This window comes from Lissotriton vulgaris, chromosome 10 (genome assembly GCF_964263255.1).
Source record: "Lissotriton vulgaris chromosome 10, aLisVul1.2, whole genome shotgun sequence".
NCBI classification, from domain to species: Eukaryota; Metazoa; Chordata; class Amphibia; order Caudata; family Salamandridae; genus Lissotriton; species Lissotriton vulgaris.
The window spans coordinates 802,935,564-802,949,299 of record NC_141698.1 but is presented as its reverse complement, the minus strand read 5'-3'; the positions used below and the strand labels follow the sequence as shown (position 1 = coordinate 802,949,299).

The window sequence follows — 13,736 nt, the reverse complement described above, 5'->3', positions numbered from 1 at the left end:
GGCTTTTGCGATTCCTTAATTGAGATTATTAAGGAATCGCAAAAGCCTATGCATGTAGGAATCGCTATGAAAAAAGCGATTCCTAAACATTCCTTAATTGCAAGTCGTAAATTGCGAGTCGTAATCAAGGAATGACTTCCCATTCATTCCTATGGGCCTACAGGCCCAAAGGAGTGAATGGGAATTGCATTCGCAATTTGCGAGTACCCAATAGGTACTTGCAAATTGTGCATGCAATTGCAAGGGTGCAAGGGTGTCAAAAGGACACTGTGTTGCACCTCTGAAATTGTAATGTGCACCCATGTTGCGCACACATATGCCCCAAGGGCATGTGTGTGTGCAACATGTAATGTTGGAAAATGCACTTTAGTTCATTTTTAAAAGTTTTAGCAAATTACCGACCTGTTTTATTTTTCGGTAATTTGCGACCCCTTATAGCGAAATTGCTATTTTAAATTACTTCTAGCATTGCATTTAAGGAATCGCAATTTGCAATTCCTTAAATACAATCACAATTTCCGATTTTTTCATTTGGGATAATGCATTCCAAATGCAATAATACCGGTTGCAAAGGGGCAGATTCTGAGAATCCGTTTGTGACCTGTTTTTAGTTTGAAGCATGGGGTCCTTAGAATAAAGGGTCTTAATAATATATTTTAGCTTCATCTGCAGCAAGATCTTAAGAGACAGGGATACACATAGAGAGACGGAGGACTCCCAACTAGGTAGCTCAGAAATCCCATGTTTTCAAACGAAAATATATAGTAATACATTATAAAGCCTTTTGGACTGAGACAAGTATTAAATATTGAAATAAACTAAATACAATAGTCAATTTTAAAGGTTTATGGTCCTGTTCGGTACAACCCCTTATTTAGAAACAATTGTAAAACTATATTATTGGGATATAAATGTAATATTCATATTTCAGTATTTTTTTTAGACTTTAATTTAAAGTTTTGTGCTAACGACATTAGAGAATTACAGCTTTCAACCCTTAGGTCTCATAGGAAGTGTCTAAGACGGCTGTGTTACATACCAATCCTTATAAATGGTGCATGAGAAGAGACGGCAAGGAAGTCAAAGGCTTAATAAAATACATATACTGAAAGAGTGATAGTAAATGATTTATGGTTGAAATCTGCGTTCAAATTGCCACTTTTTCAAGCATTTCGAGCATACATTTAAGGGAGTGTAAAGGGCACAGAAGTCTCACTATCCAAGCTATTCCATAATCCTCCAGGCTATCATCTGCCAAATAGGTTTGTCGCGGTCTCCATATGTCTTTAAGTCTAGATTTGGCAGGCAGTAGCATTGTAACGTTGGTCGACATTGTGCTACAGTATACCAAGCCAGTGTCAGAGGGGGACTTCTCCCCCACTGCATCGCTCTGTGCATTTTTTGCCAGGATTAGGGCCAATGCAGTATATTTGCGCCAATGTGCTGGAACATTTTTTACATATCTAAGAACAACGCTGTAGGAACCGGCTCCACATGTACACTGATCATTTTACACAGCTCCAAGAATATTTTCAATCAATATTCATGTATGGCAGGGCATGTCCAATCAAAATTCCTGCACCCCTGCAAGGACAGCGCAGGCAGTCCAAGGGGCATATGTATGAAACAGCCTTTTTGGGAGTTCTTATAAGTGATTTTTCACAAATCGCTATTATGGACTCCAAAATTGCTATGTATGTAGGAATCGCAATAATAATTGCGATTCCTTCATATTCCTTCATTGCGAATTGCAAATTGTGATTCCTTAAATGCATTTGCATAATAGGGAATCGCAAATTCTGTGATTCCCTATTTTGCAAGGGCCTTTTGGGATGATACATCCCAAAAGACTTTTTCCTGTTCGCAAACAATTGCGAACAGGAAAAGGGCTTGATAAGTATGCCTCTAAGTACTCTCTTAGGCCAAACCTTTTTAATCATTCTGGCGTGTGGTAAAATCGCTGTATAAACTTAGAGTGAATCAGCCTATGCCTGTCATGGAGAGACACTTCCATGTAGCTGAGCAGACAGCAGTAGGTCCTTAACTAATCCGTCATTTCTCCATATAGTTCTGGCTGCCGATGGATTTACGCTTTAGAAGGGGCTGAAGGGGAAGAGACCCAGGATAGAGCAGACCGACAGGAAATGGTGTGCAATGAACTAGTGCTTCGTATCCTGTAGGTAGGGATGCACGTTCAGCCAGGCATTTTGGAAATGCATCCTTAACTGCACTAAGAATTTTATAATATACAAAGATGCCCAGTGCTGTCACGTCCCAAGTGCGGTCCTTTATACCGCAGAGATCGCGGAACAATCCAGTTAGAATACAGGTCACCAAGCTTGGCTATTCATTTTTTTTACAAGCTGTGAACGAGTCTCCCTCTCCTGGTGAATTGGAGGCCAGATGCCCCCTCACAACTGGGGAGTATAACATCCTGCCACCCTATTTAGGAAGCAGCCAGTAGCAAGTGTATTCGGTGTTATTAGCTAGTCTCAAGCGATTACACTTCCTGAGGGCTTCTCAAATAGCTTTACCTCCACTTTTTTGGGGATTCTGCATCCTTTACCAATGTCACATGTAACATTGTTGGAGAAATATGCAACCAGTAGCATGCAAATTGGCACTATGCGATAAAATAGTATTGTTCAAATCAGGGGCTTCCAGGCCACCTTGTTCATACTGGCATGATAAGCGTGGTCTAAGCAATACAGGGTTACCTACCAGTCCATGCCAGTAGAATCATTAGTTGATTACGGTTATTAAAGAAGGTTTTGGTAATGGCGATTGGTATGTTAAAAAAAGTCATAGCTATTTCGGTACTGCCGCCATTTTCATGAAGATCCTAATAGTCACAGTCAAAGGGAGCTGCATCCATCTAGCAATACTATCAGCAATTTTAGTGAGCACTTCGCCATAGTTAGTATATATAACCTCTATGGGATACCAGTGTGCTCTAATCCCCAAATAGTGGACAGGCTCACTGATCCACTGAAGTGGAAATTCAAATGGGCAGCTTGTGGTGGCACCTGGCAGAGGAAAAACGTGCTCCAATTAATATTTAATACTGATAGACTCCAAACTCAAAGATTCCCCAAAGCATTGGGGAGAGATTTTTTACAGGGACACATAGCAGTAAGTGGCCTGCACAGGTATATATCAACAATTGCCGTCCAACCACCCATAATCCTTTGTGTGCGTCTTGTTCTCTTACTGCACATGATAGTGGTTTGACCACCAATGCATATAGTAAGGAAGAGGAGGGCATCCTTGTCTGGTACCCCATGCTATAGTAAGGGGATGGAGATCTGGTCAATTATTTTGATGTGGGCGGATGGTGAAGTATATAACAGCTGCACTAAATTTAAGAAAATGTCTGTCAGGCCCACCTTTCCCAGCACAGCAGGTATAACATTCCACTCTAAAGAGGCAAATGCCTTTTTGGCATCTAGAAGGACACAGGGACTTCAGAGTCTAACTGATTTAATGTACCAAATAAGGTTCATAATCTATTGGTGGTTGTGCGCCTCAGTAGAAACTCGGATTGTTCGGGTAAGACCAAGCCTAACATAAGAGGGCTGAGATGACTGGCCATTATTTTTTATGAATGTGTCTGAATTAAGAACTGATAGTGGATGATATGACAAACAGGGAGTCACAGGTGTGATAACTAACGCCTCATGCATGGTGGGGGGGAGGCATCCGATCACCACCACAGCCTCAAAAAAAGCCATAAGGTGACAAGTTAGTTCTGTGACAAATTTCTTCATAGAATTTCATAGTAAGGCTTTCTCCAAGGTGTTTCGTCTGTAATCAGCCCAAATAAAAAAATATCATCAATATACCTTTTCCAACATTTAATGCAAGAATGATCTGGGCTATTGTCCCTCAACACAAAACGTTCTTCAAAGGCATACACAAATATATGTGTCAGACTTGAGGCAAAAATGGCACTCATAGAAGTTCTGCAGCACTGTTAATAGTAATTATCACCAGACTCGAAGTATGTATTCCAATTATGTTAAGTATAGTGATAATTACTGTCAACAGTACTCTGGCGGCACTTCAGTACATCAATTATATTGTTTTGATTTGAGCTAATACAGAAAAAATACTTAAAGAGTCTGTGGAATATCTCAATAGATCACAGCATTTTTGTAATACATGTAAACTTCAAACGTGAATACCTTAATTACATGAGTTGAAAAATTGAAGCCAGACCTACTAGCCTTGCCATTTTTTGGTTCTAATGTTTGCATAGTCCTATGCAATTTATTTTCTTATCATGGAAGTATTTATGTTAAAATATGCTTTAAATGTTGTATTCTCTACAGACTCAATTCGTTGACACTCAACAACTCTAAAAACAAATATTCTGAGTGAAAGGCAGTCAAAGTTGTCACTTCTGAAAAAGACAAAAAAAATCAAAACATACCTGTGCTGTTGCTAGTGCATAGTATAAACCTTTTTTCTCCATTAATTCAGAATGTGTTCCTTTTTCAACCACCGCTCCATCCTGTAAGGCCACAATGAGGTCAGCATTCCAAACTGTGGTGAGTCGATGAGCTATGACAATGGTAGTTCGCCCTTCACTGGCCTGCAATTTAAGAGAAACATTTAACACACAAAGGTCAATAAATTATAATAAATTTATTTATCCATTTATTTCACTTGTCTTGTATGGTGGGAATTATGTTGCCTTGCAGGCACTTCTCAGCCAGTCCTCAGTTTTACCTATAGATGTCCCCTGTATAATACCTGTGGAGGAGTTCATGGATGTGGCGTGGAGGTTGTCATATTTGTGGTCTGTGAGGAGTGCCTGTCCCGAGGAGAGGAGCAAAATGGCGGATACTTCAGTTGGTATTGCTGTATAACTAAGATGATATCATTTAACCCTTTGGATGCGTCGGACGGCTCCCGGCTGTCCAACGTAGCGGGTGGCGTGTGCGTCAGACGGCTGGGAGCCGTCCGAATTGCATACGCGTGAAATTTTCCTGCACTGCGAGAAAATTTCGTGTGCATCCAAAGTGTGGGAGTAATTGATGTAATGTCATGTAATATAATTTAATGTAATTTCAACTTAAAGAGGGCGATCATACCCACCAGAGTGAGTTTCTAGGCACTGTGTGGAAGACTTATACTAACAGTCAGTAGCCTCCTTCTCCTGATGTTAAAAGAGCCGGGTCTTTAGTTCTTTAAAAAAATGTGCGAGAGCAGAGGTGGCTCAAAGAGGCTCTGGAAGATGATTCCGCCATTTAGGACCAAGGACTGCCAAGGACCAACCCCCTCTACAATTCAAACCAAACCTCGGGGATAACAAGAGACCACATTAGATGAACTAATACTCCTAGGGGGAGAGGGGTGATGAGGTTTCACATGGTTCTGCTGGCTGCAAGGCCCCGCCTTATATAGTGCACTGTGAACCCAGGAAAGAGTTCAGAAAAGAATCCTCTGTCCGACTGGCAGCCAATGCAGGTCCCTAAGCTTCCTATACATAAAATAGTGCTTTGGGAAGTTAAATAACATTTTCACTGGTGCATTCTAGACCAGCTGGCGCCTCCTAATCTGCAAAGAATGTCAACTGAGATACAAAGAGTTGGAGTAATCTAATGTTGATGTTATGAGTGCATGTACCACCACCTATTTCGCCTTATAGGGTACACATCTAATCACTTTCCTCAACATTTTGATTAATACACAAGATGATGTCGTAACTGATATAAATGAGGGATGAGAGGCAGCTGATTATCAATTGTGACCCCTACTTATCACTTGATATCTTTAGAAAAGCATGATTTGTGTGTCGTCTGCATAGGACAGCACTTCAAATTCAAAACTACGAATTAGTGCCACCAGAGGGATCCTATACACAATAGAGCGCTTAGGGCTCAATGGGGAACACGAAACACTAGTGACAATGACCCATGGGAATAGGGTGGGAGCCTAACTTGTGTTTTCGTCAAGATAGCAGGTTGAGAATACACTGGACTCTCGGAAATATAAACTGTCTTTGTCGACGGCCCTGATCTCTGTGCCCGCAGCATTTGGGTAAACATGGAGGACAGCATCTGTTCTCAGCTGAGTGCCTGGGTACATTGAACGTATGTACCTGATGCACAGAGTTTCTGGGTGAGGAGGCAAAATGGGGCATATATGGAGGAGGGAGGGCACCACGTCCATTGTCTCCAACTATGCAGTGTGAGAGCAGGGCTCTCTCTGGAACAATGGCTGGGCTGGAGAGAAATAACAGTCACTGCACCGTGAAAATAGCAAACTGAAAATAACATTAGACACAATTCTGACTGTTGTTATATTAAAACTAGGGCAGCAGGCACTATGTAAAATATGTTGTATTATTATGTACCTGGAAATAAAGAAGCATCTATATTTTAATGTGTTTTTTTCCCTCTTAATAAAAATAACATGGGAAAATAAGCATTGGAAACTATCCGTAATTATTTTAGACTGCTTGTCAGGTTTGTTTTTCATGTCATCAAAGAAACCACAGGCAAAACCACCCTTATCAATAGCAGTAGTGCTCAAAACACAAGTACACTGCACATTGCACAAAAACACAATCAAATGCATTCTATGAGTTGTAATTCTGTCTAACTTCAATTGGACCACTGGACTAATAAACAAAAGTCCTTTAAATTTATCAATGCATGTTGGGACAATACTATCCCCTGCATGATGTACAGACGTGTCCCCTGCCCTGTGTGCCGAACTGTTTTTGCCTGTCATCCTGGATTTTTTTATTTTTGGTCATGACACACTAATACAGTGTTCATGCTTTCATCTTGGCCCGGTCTTTCGAAAATGATAGGTTCTTGACTTATGGCTTGGTTACGATCTTGGTGGATGGGAAACATGATGGATATCCCATTTACCGTATTACAAGTTACATATAGTAAGATATAATGGACTTGTAATTTGAAGGACCACCAACCCTGTCCACCAAGATTGTAATCAGAACCCTACTCCTGAACCCAGACAGGGGCACCAAGCACACCCTCATAGTGAAGGGGACTACCATCCATGCACAGTGGTGGCAGCATGTAGTGTTGGTGAATTATAGTTACAGGCGTTTACCTGTGAGACCTGAATGCAAGCTTACAGGCCCATTCTTCTAAAGTTCCGCTGCGCTCCATGAACAGAAATTCTGAACACGTCATCCTGTGTGTTGTACGTGTGTGCTAGATGTGATATTGTGCTTTGCTCAAGTGATACATTTCTGCGGGTTCCTTCCAGAAGTTCACAGCCAGGCCCAGGGTACAAGAAGAAGGAAAAGTTTCTTTCTCCAGACAGCATATGTGTTAAAATCTCCTATATGGGAGGAAGGAGGACCAGATGCTGTGGAAAGGAAAGAGGAGACAGACTTTCTTTCGAAGTGTCAGTTCCCTTATTGATACATTAGGCTGTAAATAATTCAGCCTGCAGGTAAGATTAGATAGATGGCAGGGGGTAGAGGGCGAAGTCTGTAGTATCTGCTGTAAGGCAGTCCTTTGAAGAGCCACAGATTCTTGTCTCACTGATCTCTGTGAGGAGGAGCCACAAATAGCTAGTTACAGCCTGCTATCACCTCTTTGTAAGTCTATGGTGGGCTCTCCACCTGGAGATGGTACAGGCATAGCATTTTTGCAAACAGAGTCAATACCTGGAAGGTGGCCTTGCCAGGAAACGTGAAAAGGGAACGACCCAAACTGGTCCCAAGGAAGCCCACCTGGAGTTCACATCATCTGTCTGAAGAATCAGTATGAAGCTGGGATCTCAAGACTCATTATTGTTGTTGTGATGCCCTCTACTGAGAAAGGGGTACTTTGTGAGTATCAGACTACTACACAGCTAAAGGTCGGTGTGGCATCTTGGTAGAATGTGAAGAATCCGCGTGTGTAATGCTACCACATGAAATGGTACAGCATGGGTGTTTAGATTGTAGAATGTGGAGGGGTGATGTGATGGTATATGGCAGTTGTCAGGAATTGGAGGAGGAACAGGAGGAGATGCCAATCGTTGTTGTTGCACTGGCGGGCATGGCGAAAAACGTATGACTCCACTACACATGCAGCTTATACCACAAAGTTTGCCGCCTATAAAAAAGCTATTCTAACCCGGAAAGCTGCATTTTATGATTACAGAAGCGGCAACCCTCAGAAATAGATCTTCAGGGTCCTAAATGAACTCAGGAAAGAGAGGGTGCAAAAAACGGCCTTCACACAAGTAGACTGCCAAAAATGTAAAGCTTTCTTTACGGGAAAGATTAGCGATCTGTTGGTGGCAATCCAGAACACTCCAACCTTTCCCTGCACAATTGAGCCAAATCTTCGCCCTCCAGTGGTGGACGTTACTCTGTCCTCATTCCATACTCTCACAGAAGAACAACTTACTATGCTAGCCGGGAGGGTGAAATCAGGCTCTCCAGCTGATCCCTGTCCCCCAAGATCTTTAGATTGGCATCACCAGAAATTAAGGACAGGTTGCTCCCGCTCCTCAATCACTCATTGGAAACTGGACAGGTCCCTAGCAATTTCAAGGAGGCTCGGGTGATTCGGTTATTAAAACAGCCAGGATCTGAAGAATTTCAGACCGATCTCACATCTGCCATTTTTAGCAAAAATATTAGAACAGCATGTGCTGCAGTCCCTTGCCCATCACCTGGAGGCCAATCATCTTCTCGAACCCAACCAGGCGGGTTTTAGGCCGCATCACAGCACCGAATTCGTCATGCTTTCCGTGCTGGATGAGATGAGAATGAGAGCGGATAGGAAGATGCCCTGTGCTATGGTTTTGCTAGATCTATCCGCGGCTTTTGACACGGTTAATCATGATCAACTCTTGTCGCGGATTGCTAACCTAGGGATCCATGGCACAGCCAGTGCTTGGCTAGCTTCTTTCCTCAGAAATCGCTCTCAAAGAGTCTAACTAACAGACCTGGTATCTCATCCTGTGACCTTGGCATGTGGAGTACAGCAGAGATCAGCATTGTCCCCCTCGCTTTTTAATGTTTACTTACAGCCTTTAGTCACCGCCCTAAACCAGCTGGAATGTATGGTATATAACTAAGCCGACGATACACAAATTCTGATCAAAAATTTACTAGTCGCCTACATCACAGGCGAGAATGCAAGATATCTTGAAGTTTACAGTGAATTGAATGTCGGCGAATTCATTAAAACTGAACCCGGATAAAACGGAGGTGCTGGCGGTCACTACAGCAGTGAACCCCTGTAATGAGCTGCTCTGGCCTAGTGAACAGGGACAGTCCCCAGAACCAGCGTCCGTACTAAAAAGTCTCGGTATCAAAATCTACGCTATGCTGTCAATGTCCCAACAGGTCTCGGCAGAGGTAGGAACCTGTGTGGGACTGCTGCGACAACTTCGGAAACTGTCCTCGCTGCTGTCTTTTTCAACCATCCGGATAGCGGTCTCAGCCTTGATCCTGGCTCGCCTGTATTATGTTAATTCCCTGTATATCGGGCTGCCAAAAAAATCTGTGGCCAGGCTTCAAGGCGTTATGAACGATGCAGCCAGATTGATTTTTGAAAAACCCAGGAGGACCCATGTCACCCCGTTGTTGCAGGACTTACACTGGCTACCGATATCACAGAGATCTAAATTCAAAAGTCATCTATGGCTCTGCCCCGAGTTATATCAAGGATAGACTGGCCCGATACGTTCCTAGCAGGAGGCTGCAGTCATCAGAAACATGTCTCCTGGTATGTCCACGTTTCAAGCGGCCATCGCTGGGGGGGAGAACCTTTTCGACCACATTGCCGTCACTTTGGAACAGACTTCTGGAAAGTTTGCGCAAGTAAACCAACTTGCTCACCTTCAGGAAGAGATTAAAAACTGTTCTCTTCCTGGAAGCCTGGTGCTCCATGTATAGCACTCCTCCTGACTTTCCGCTTCTACTCGTGGTCTCCTCTCGAACAGCGCTCAGAGACCTCTGTGGTGATAATGCACTATACAAATGCCCCATAACATAACACTGGCCTTTTATGCAAAATAAAGGTATTACACCAAAATTCCTTACAAGGGCAACAAGCGGGAAAACAGGATGGAGCGAGGGCCATTGAGCTCACGTGACTGCCCAGTCAGTAATTGCTTCTGCCAGCAGACTGGGTGAGCAAGATCTGGCGATCGGAGAGTGCAGGCAGTTGGAGAGAGTAGCCACAGAGAGGTATTGCTTGCAGGCTGAGTGAGCGGGGCCCTGCGATCGTAGAGTGCAGGCACAGTGGGGTGATTGTCATCAATGCTCCCTTCCGTAAGGTGCACACGTGATGCTGTCATCACCGAGGCAACAATGAGCAAGGTCTTGTTCCAGATGCTTATTTCGACGACCGTTTTGAAATAGGCACAACAATAAATACTACTTATACTCTTTGCGGCCATATTGAATTGGGCAATTTGTTGATTTTGGCTTTTCAGTTTGGTGGTCATTTTAACCTGGACGAGAAGGCATTATTAAAGGAAGCACTGTTGTGTGACTGTCGGTGGCCGGAACACCGAGCATCTGGCATCTGTGTTCATTGTGTATTCCAGTATAGTAATTGCAAATTATTTTGCAGTTACCGATATGTTTATTGAATATGTCGAAATTTCAAACACCACCTGCATTTCTGGTGAAACCAGAAGAGCCACCAATTGAGTGGATTATGTGGATTGACCTATTTCAAGCATTTGTGGAGGTGTTGGGAGAAGGCAAATGCTCGCCTGCTAGACAGTTGGCATTAGTTAAGTTATCTTTGGGCGCCCAAGGATTGAAAGAGTGTTAACATTTACCAGGATTGGACAATGCTGGAGATATGAATGTGCATAAAAAGGCTTTCAGGCAAGTACTGGAGGCATATGGGAAAAAAGTGAACATAGACCTTGAGAGATTTAAATTATATTACAGATGTTGAAAAGGAGAGTGAATGAATTGATGAATATGTGTCAGCTTTAAGAGCTTTGGCAGTGTAATGTGATTTAGAACACGTCATATATGATGAGGTGTGAAGTGGTGAGATTTCAATGAAAACAAAGTGGAATAAAGTGCAAGAACGGCTATGGGCAGGGACAGATACTACTACTTTGAAAGGCGCAACTAATGCTGCCATGATGACTGAATTATCAGAAAAATATGTGCATCAAGTGAGGAAGGATAGTATCATATTTTCAGTGTGTACCGCTGAAAAAAATACAATAGTGTTAAGAAAACGGAAAAAAGTAGTACACAAAATGAACATGAAGTAAGAAATAATGAACCTACGAGGTGGAAAAATGTATTTAGTTGTTATTGGTCTGGTAGTTTTAATCATCTGGCTAATGCAAAATGTTGTCCAGGAACTGATAAACTGTGTAACAAGAGCAAAAAGAAGAGTCATTTTGGTTTTGTGTGTAAGGATCAATCTATAGGGGGAGTAAATTGTGTAGTGCAAGATGAGGCGTTGGATGTGGATGATGGAGTGGTATTGTGTGTGTGCAGTCAATCCAAGGGTTAATAGTTTGCCAAAGTGAACAGTTACCATGAATGGCAAATGTGTAGAGATGATGGTAGATTTGTGTGTGTGGCACACAATTCTTTGTCATACTCTATGTACAAAATTGTGGAAAGAGAGACCACTCAAGCCATTCAAGGTACAGCCAGGAAGTTATTCTGATCAAAGAACTGAATGAAAGGGGTATTTTTGGTCTGAAATGGAGTTTAAAGGAAGAAGAACGCGTGGTAAAATGTTTGTTGCAAAAAAAGGGTTAGCGTTTCTGAGATGGCCTATTCAAGAAGAGTTGTGGATATGTTTGGATCCTACGGCTTATCCCCTGTGTATGCTACTGAAATGAATGAGCGTAATAATGAAAGGAATGATGACTTACAAGTGGAATTCAAGGGTGTGGTTAGAGGTGAACTGGGCAAGTTCAACGGCCCGGAAAAACAGAGAGGGACCCCTTATAACCAAAGGAATGGGGTTCAAATCACCAATTATAAACCAGGCTTCCTTTGGTTTGCTAAATTAAATATGCCACTCACAACAGACACCAAACCGCTTATTCTAACGTCAGCTGTACACAAGGGAGTTTAGTTGCAGACTCAGGGCCAAATGCCAAGAAATAGAAATTATATCTATCTTTTTAATATTACAAACATATGCAAAACGTATCAAAATCGATTGATCGTTAAAAACAAGATTTCACGTCGAAATTACGTGAATATCAAATCCATACAAATTTCTACTTAATCGTGGCTGAAAAAAACCCACAATGTATCTATAAACAATTCATCAAGATAACAAATAATACAAAACAGGAAAAATACACAAGAAAAGCCAGCACAGTTTGTCATGGAGAGCACACTAAAAGAGACAGTACAATTTGTCATAATAAACACACATCTGTGTTAGAGACACATTGGGCCCGGAACCTTCTTCTTACATGACATCAAAGCATCATCATCGGGTCTTTTTTAACAATATGCTTTCCTCCACCTGGAGGTAGACCATCTGGTGATTACAGGAGTGATCAGTGATAAGACAAAGCTATGTGAGGTGAATTAAAATTGCCTGCACCTCCATCCCAAAGAAACTTTATTCAGTTGGAGATAGGGCAAGGTTAAAATCAGGGCGGTGCATATATAGAAATGTTACTATTCTATAGCACCTCGTTGTCCGTGTGAGTAGTCAACATGTTTCAGCCCTTCTTTCACACAGATGGGTCGGGGGCTTTCTTCAGGACCTGTGCAAATGTGAGGCTGCTAATTAAGCAGCCTGTAGGGACAAGTAAGTGATTTACCCTCTTTTTAATTGTTACTGGTCATTAGTACCTATAACTTACAGTTCCCAAGTAGGGCTTCCTCGAGGGACCAGCGGGCTCGGTAACCTGCTGAAAGTGGCAGGTCGCACAACTTGTGCTTGCTCCGTTTACGGTGCGCCAGTAAAACTGCAGTTGTCAGAAGTTGGAGGAGGGACTAGAGGTGATTCCAAGCGTTGTTGTTGCTCCTTCTTGTTATGAGAAATAAACTTTTGAACCAACCTATCTGTTTGGATATTCATTGCAGTTGGTGTCGCGCTGAAAGGCAAATCATCAGAGGTAATGGAACATCACTTAGAGGCTGATCTGAAGGGGGAATTAATGGATTGTGCTGGCATCAAGACATACTGTTTGTAAGCGAGGAAAGGAAGTGCCTACTGTGCAGTAGAAGCGATATTGGAAAAAACTTGGCACTGGCGTAAGGTTCATCCAAAAGAGACTGGCTAAATAATTGTGCCGAAAGATTCATGATACTGCAGTGCAACTTTCATAAGTTGTCTGAGTTGGAGAGCCAGGTACCTTGAGCCATGTGTGTGGTAGGCTCGACTGAAGCAGGGATAAGCTCCTGCTGGAGTCCCGTGTTCCCCAAAAGTGAATTGCGTGACTGTGCCACTGCCAAGTGTGTCATTGGTTCAGGCCAGACCTGAAGATTAAGTGACCCGAAAGGTGTCATGGGTGTTCCTCGTGAAGATGTGCTTCAAAGAGCTGTGTGCCAAAGATAGCACCTGCCTTTCCCCCTGCTGAATAATCATCATATGTGACCTTGTGGCCATCGATCTCACAAAGAAGCGACAAGCACTCACTGAAGTATCGTACTGAGCAGCACTTTGACTCCAGTACCCACCGGAGTGCAGGAGTGAGCCACGACATGCAGCTGGGCACCTGGAAGAGGTACTGCTGTGACACAGCGAGCATTGTACCGCAGAGCCGGCTGCTGCTCAGAGAAGACTGCTGCA

General features: G+C 42.7%; 1 protein-coding gene across 2 annotated transcripts in view; it reads right to left on the bottom strand.

The window, feature by feature from the left end:
* Positions 1–13,736, bottom strand: part of LOC147688813 (ATP-binding cassette sub-family B member 5-like) — a 973,135-nt gene that overhangs the window by 281,050 nt on the left and 678,349 nt on the right. For both annotated transcript variants that reach the window (XM_086941722.1, XM_086941721.1), the window contains one exon: positions 4,433–4,594. In XM_086941722.1, coding sequence (XP_086797848.1) covers positions 4,433–4,594 — 162 coding nt within the window. The remainder of the gene's footprint in view (positions 1–4,432; positions 4,595–13,736) is intronic.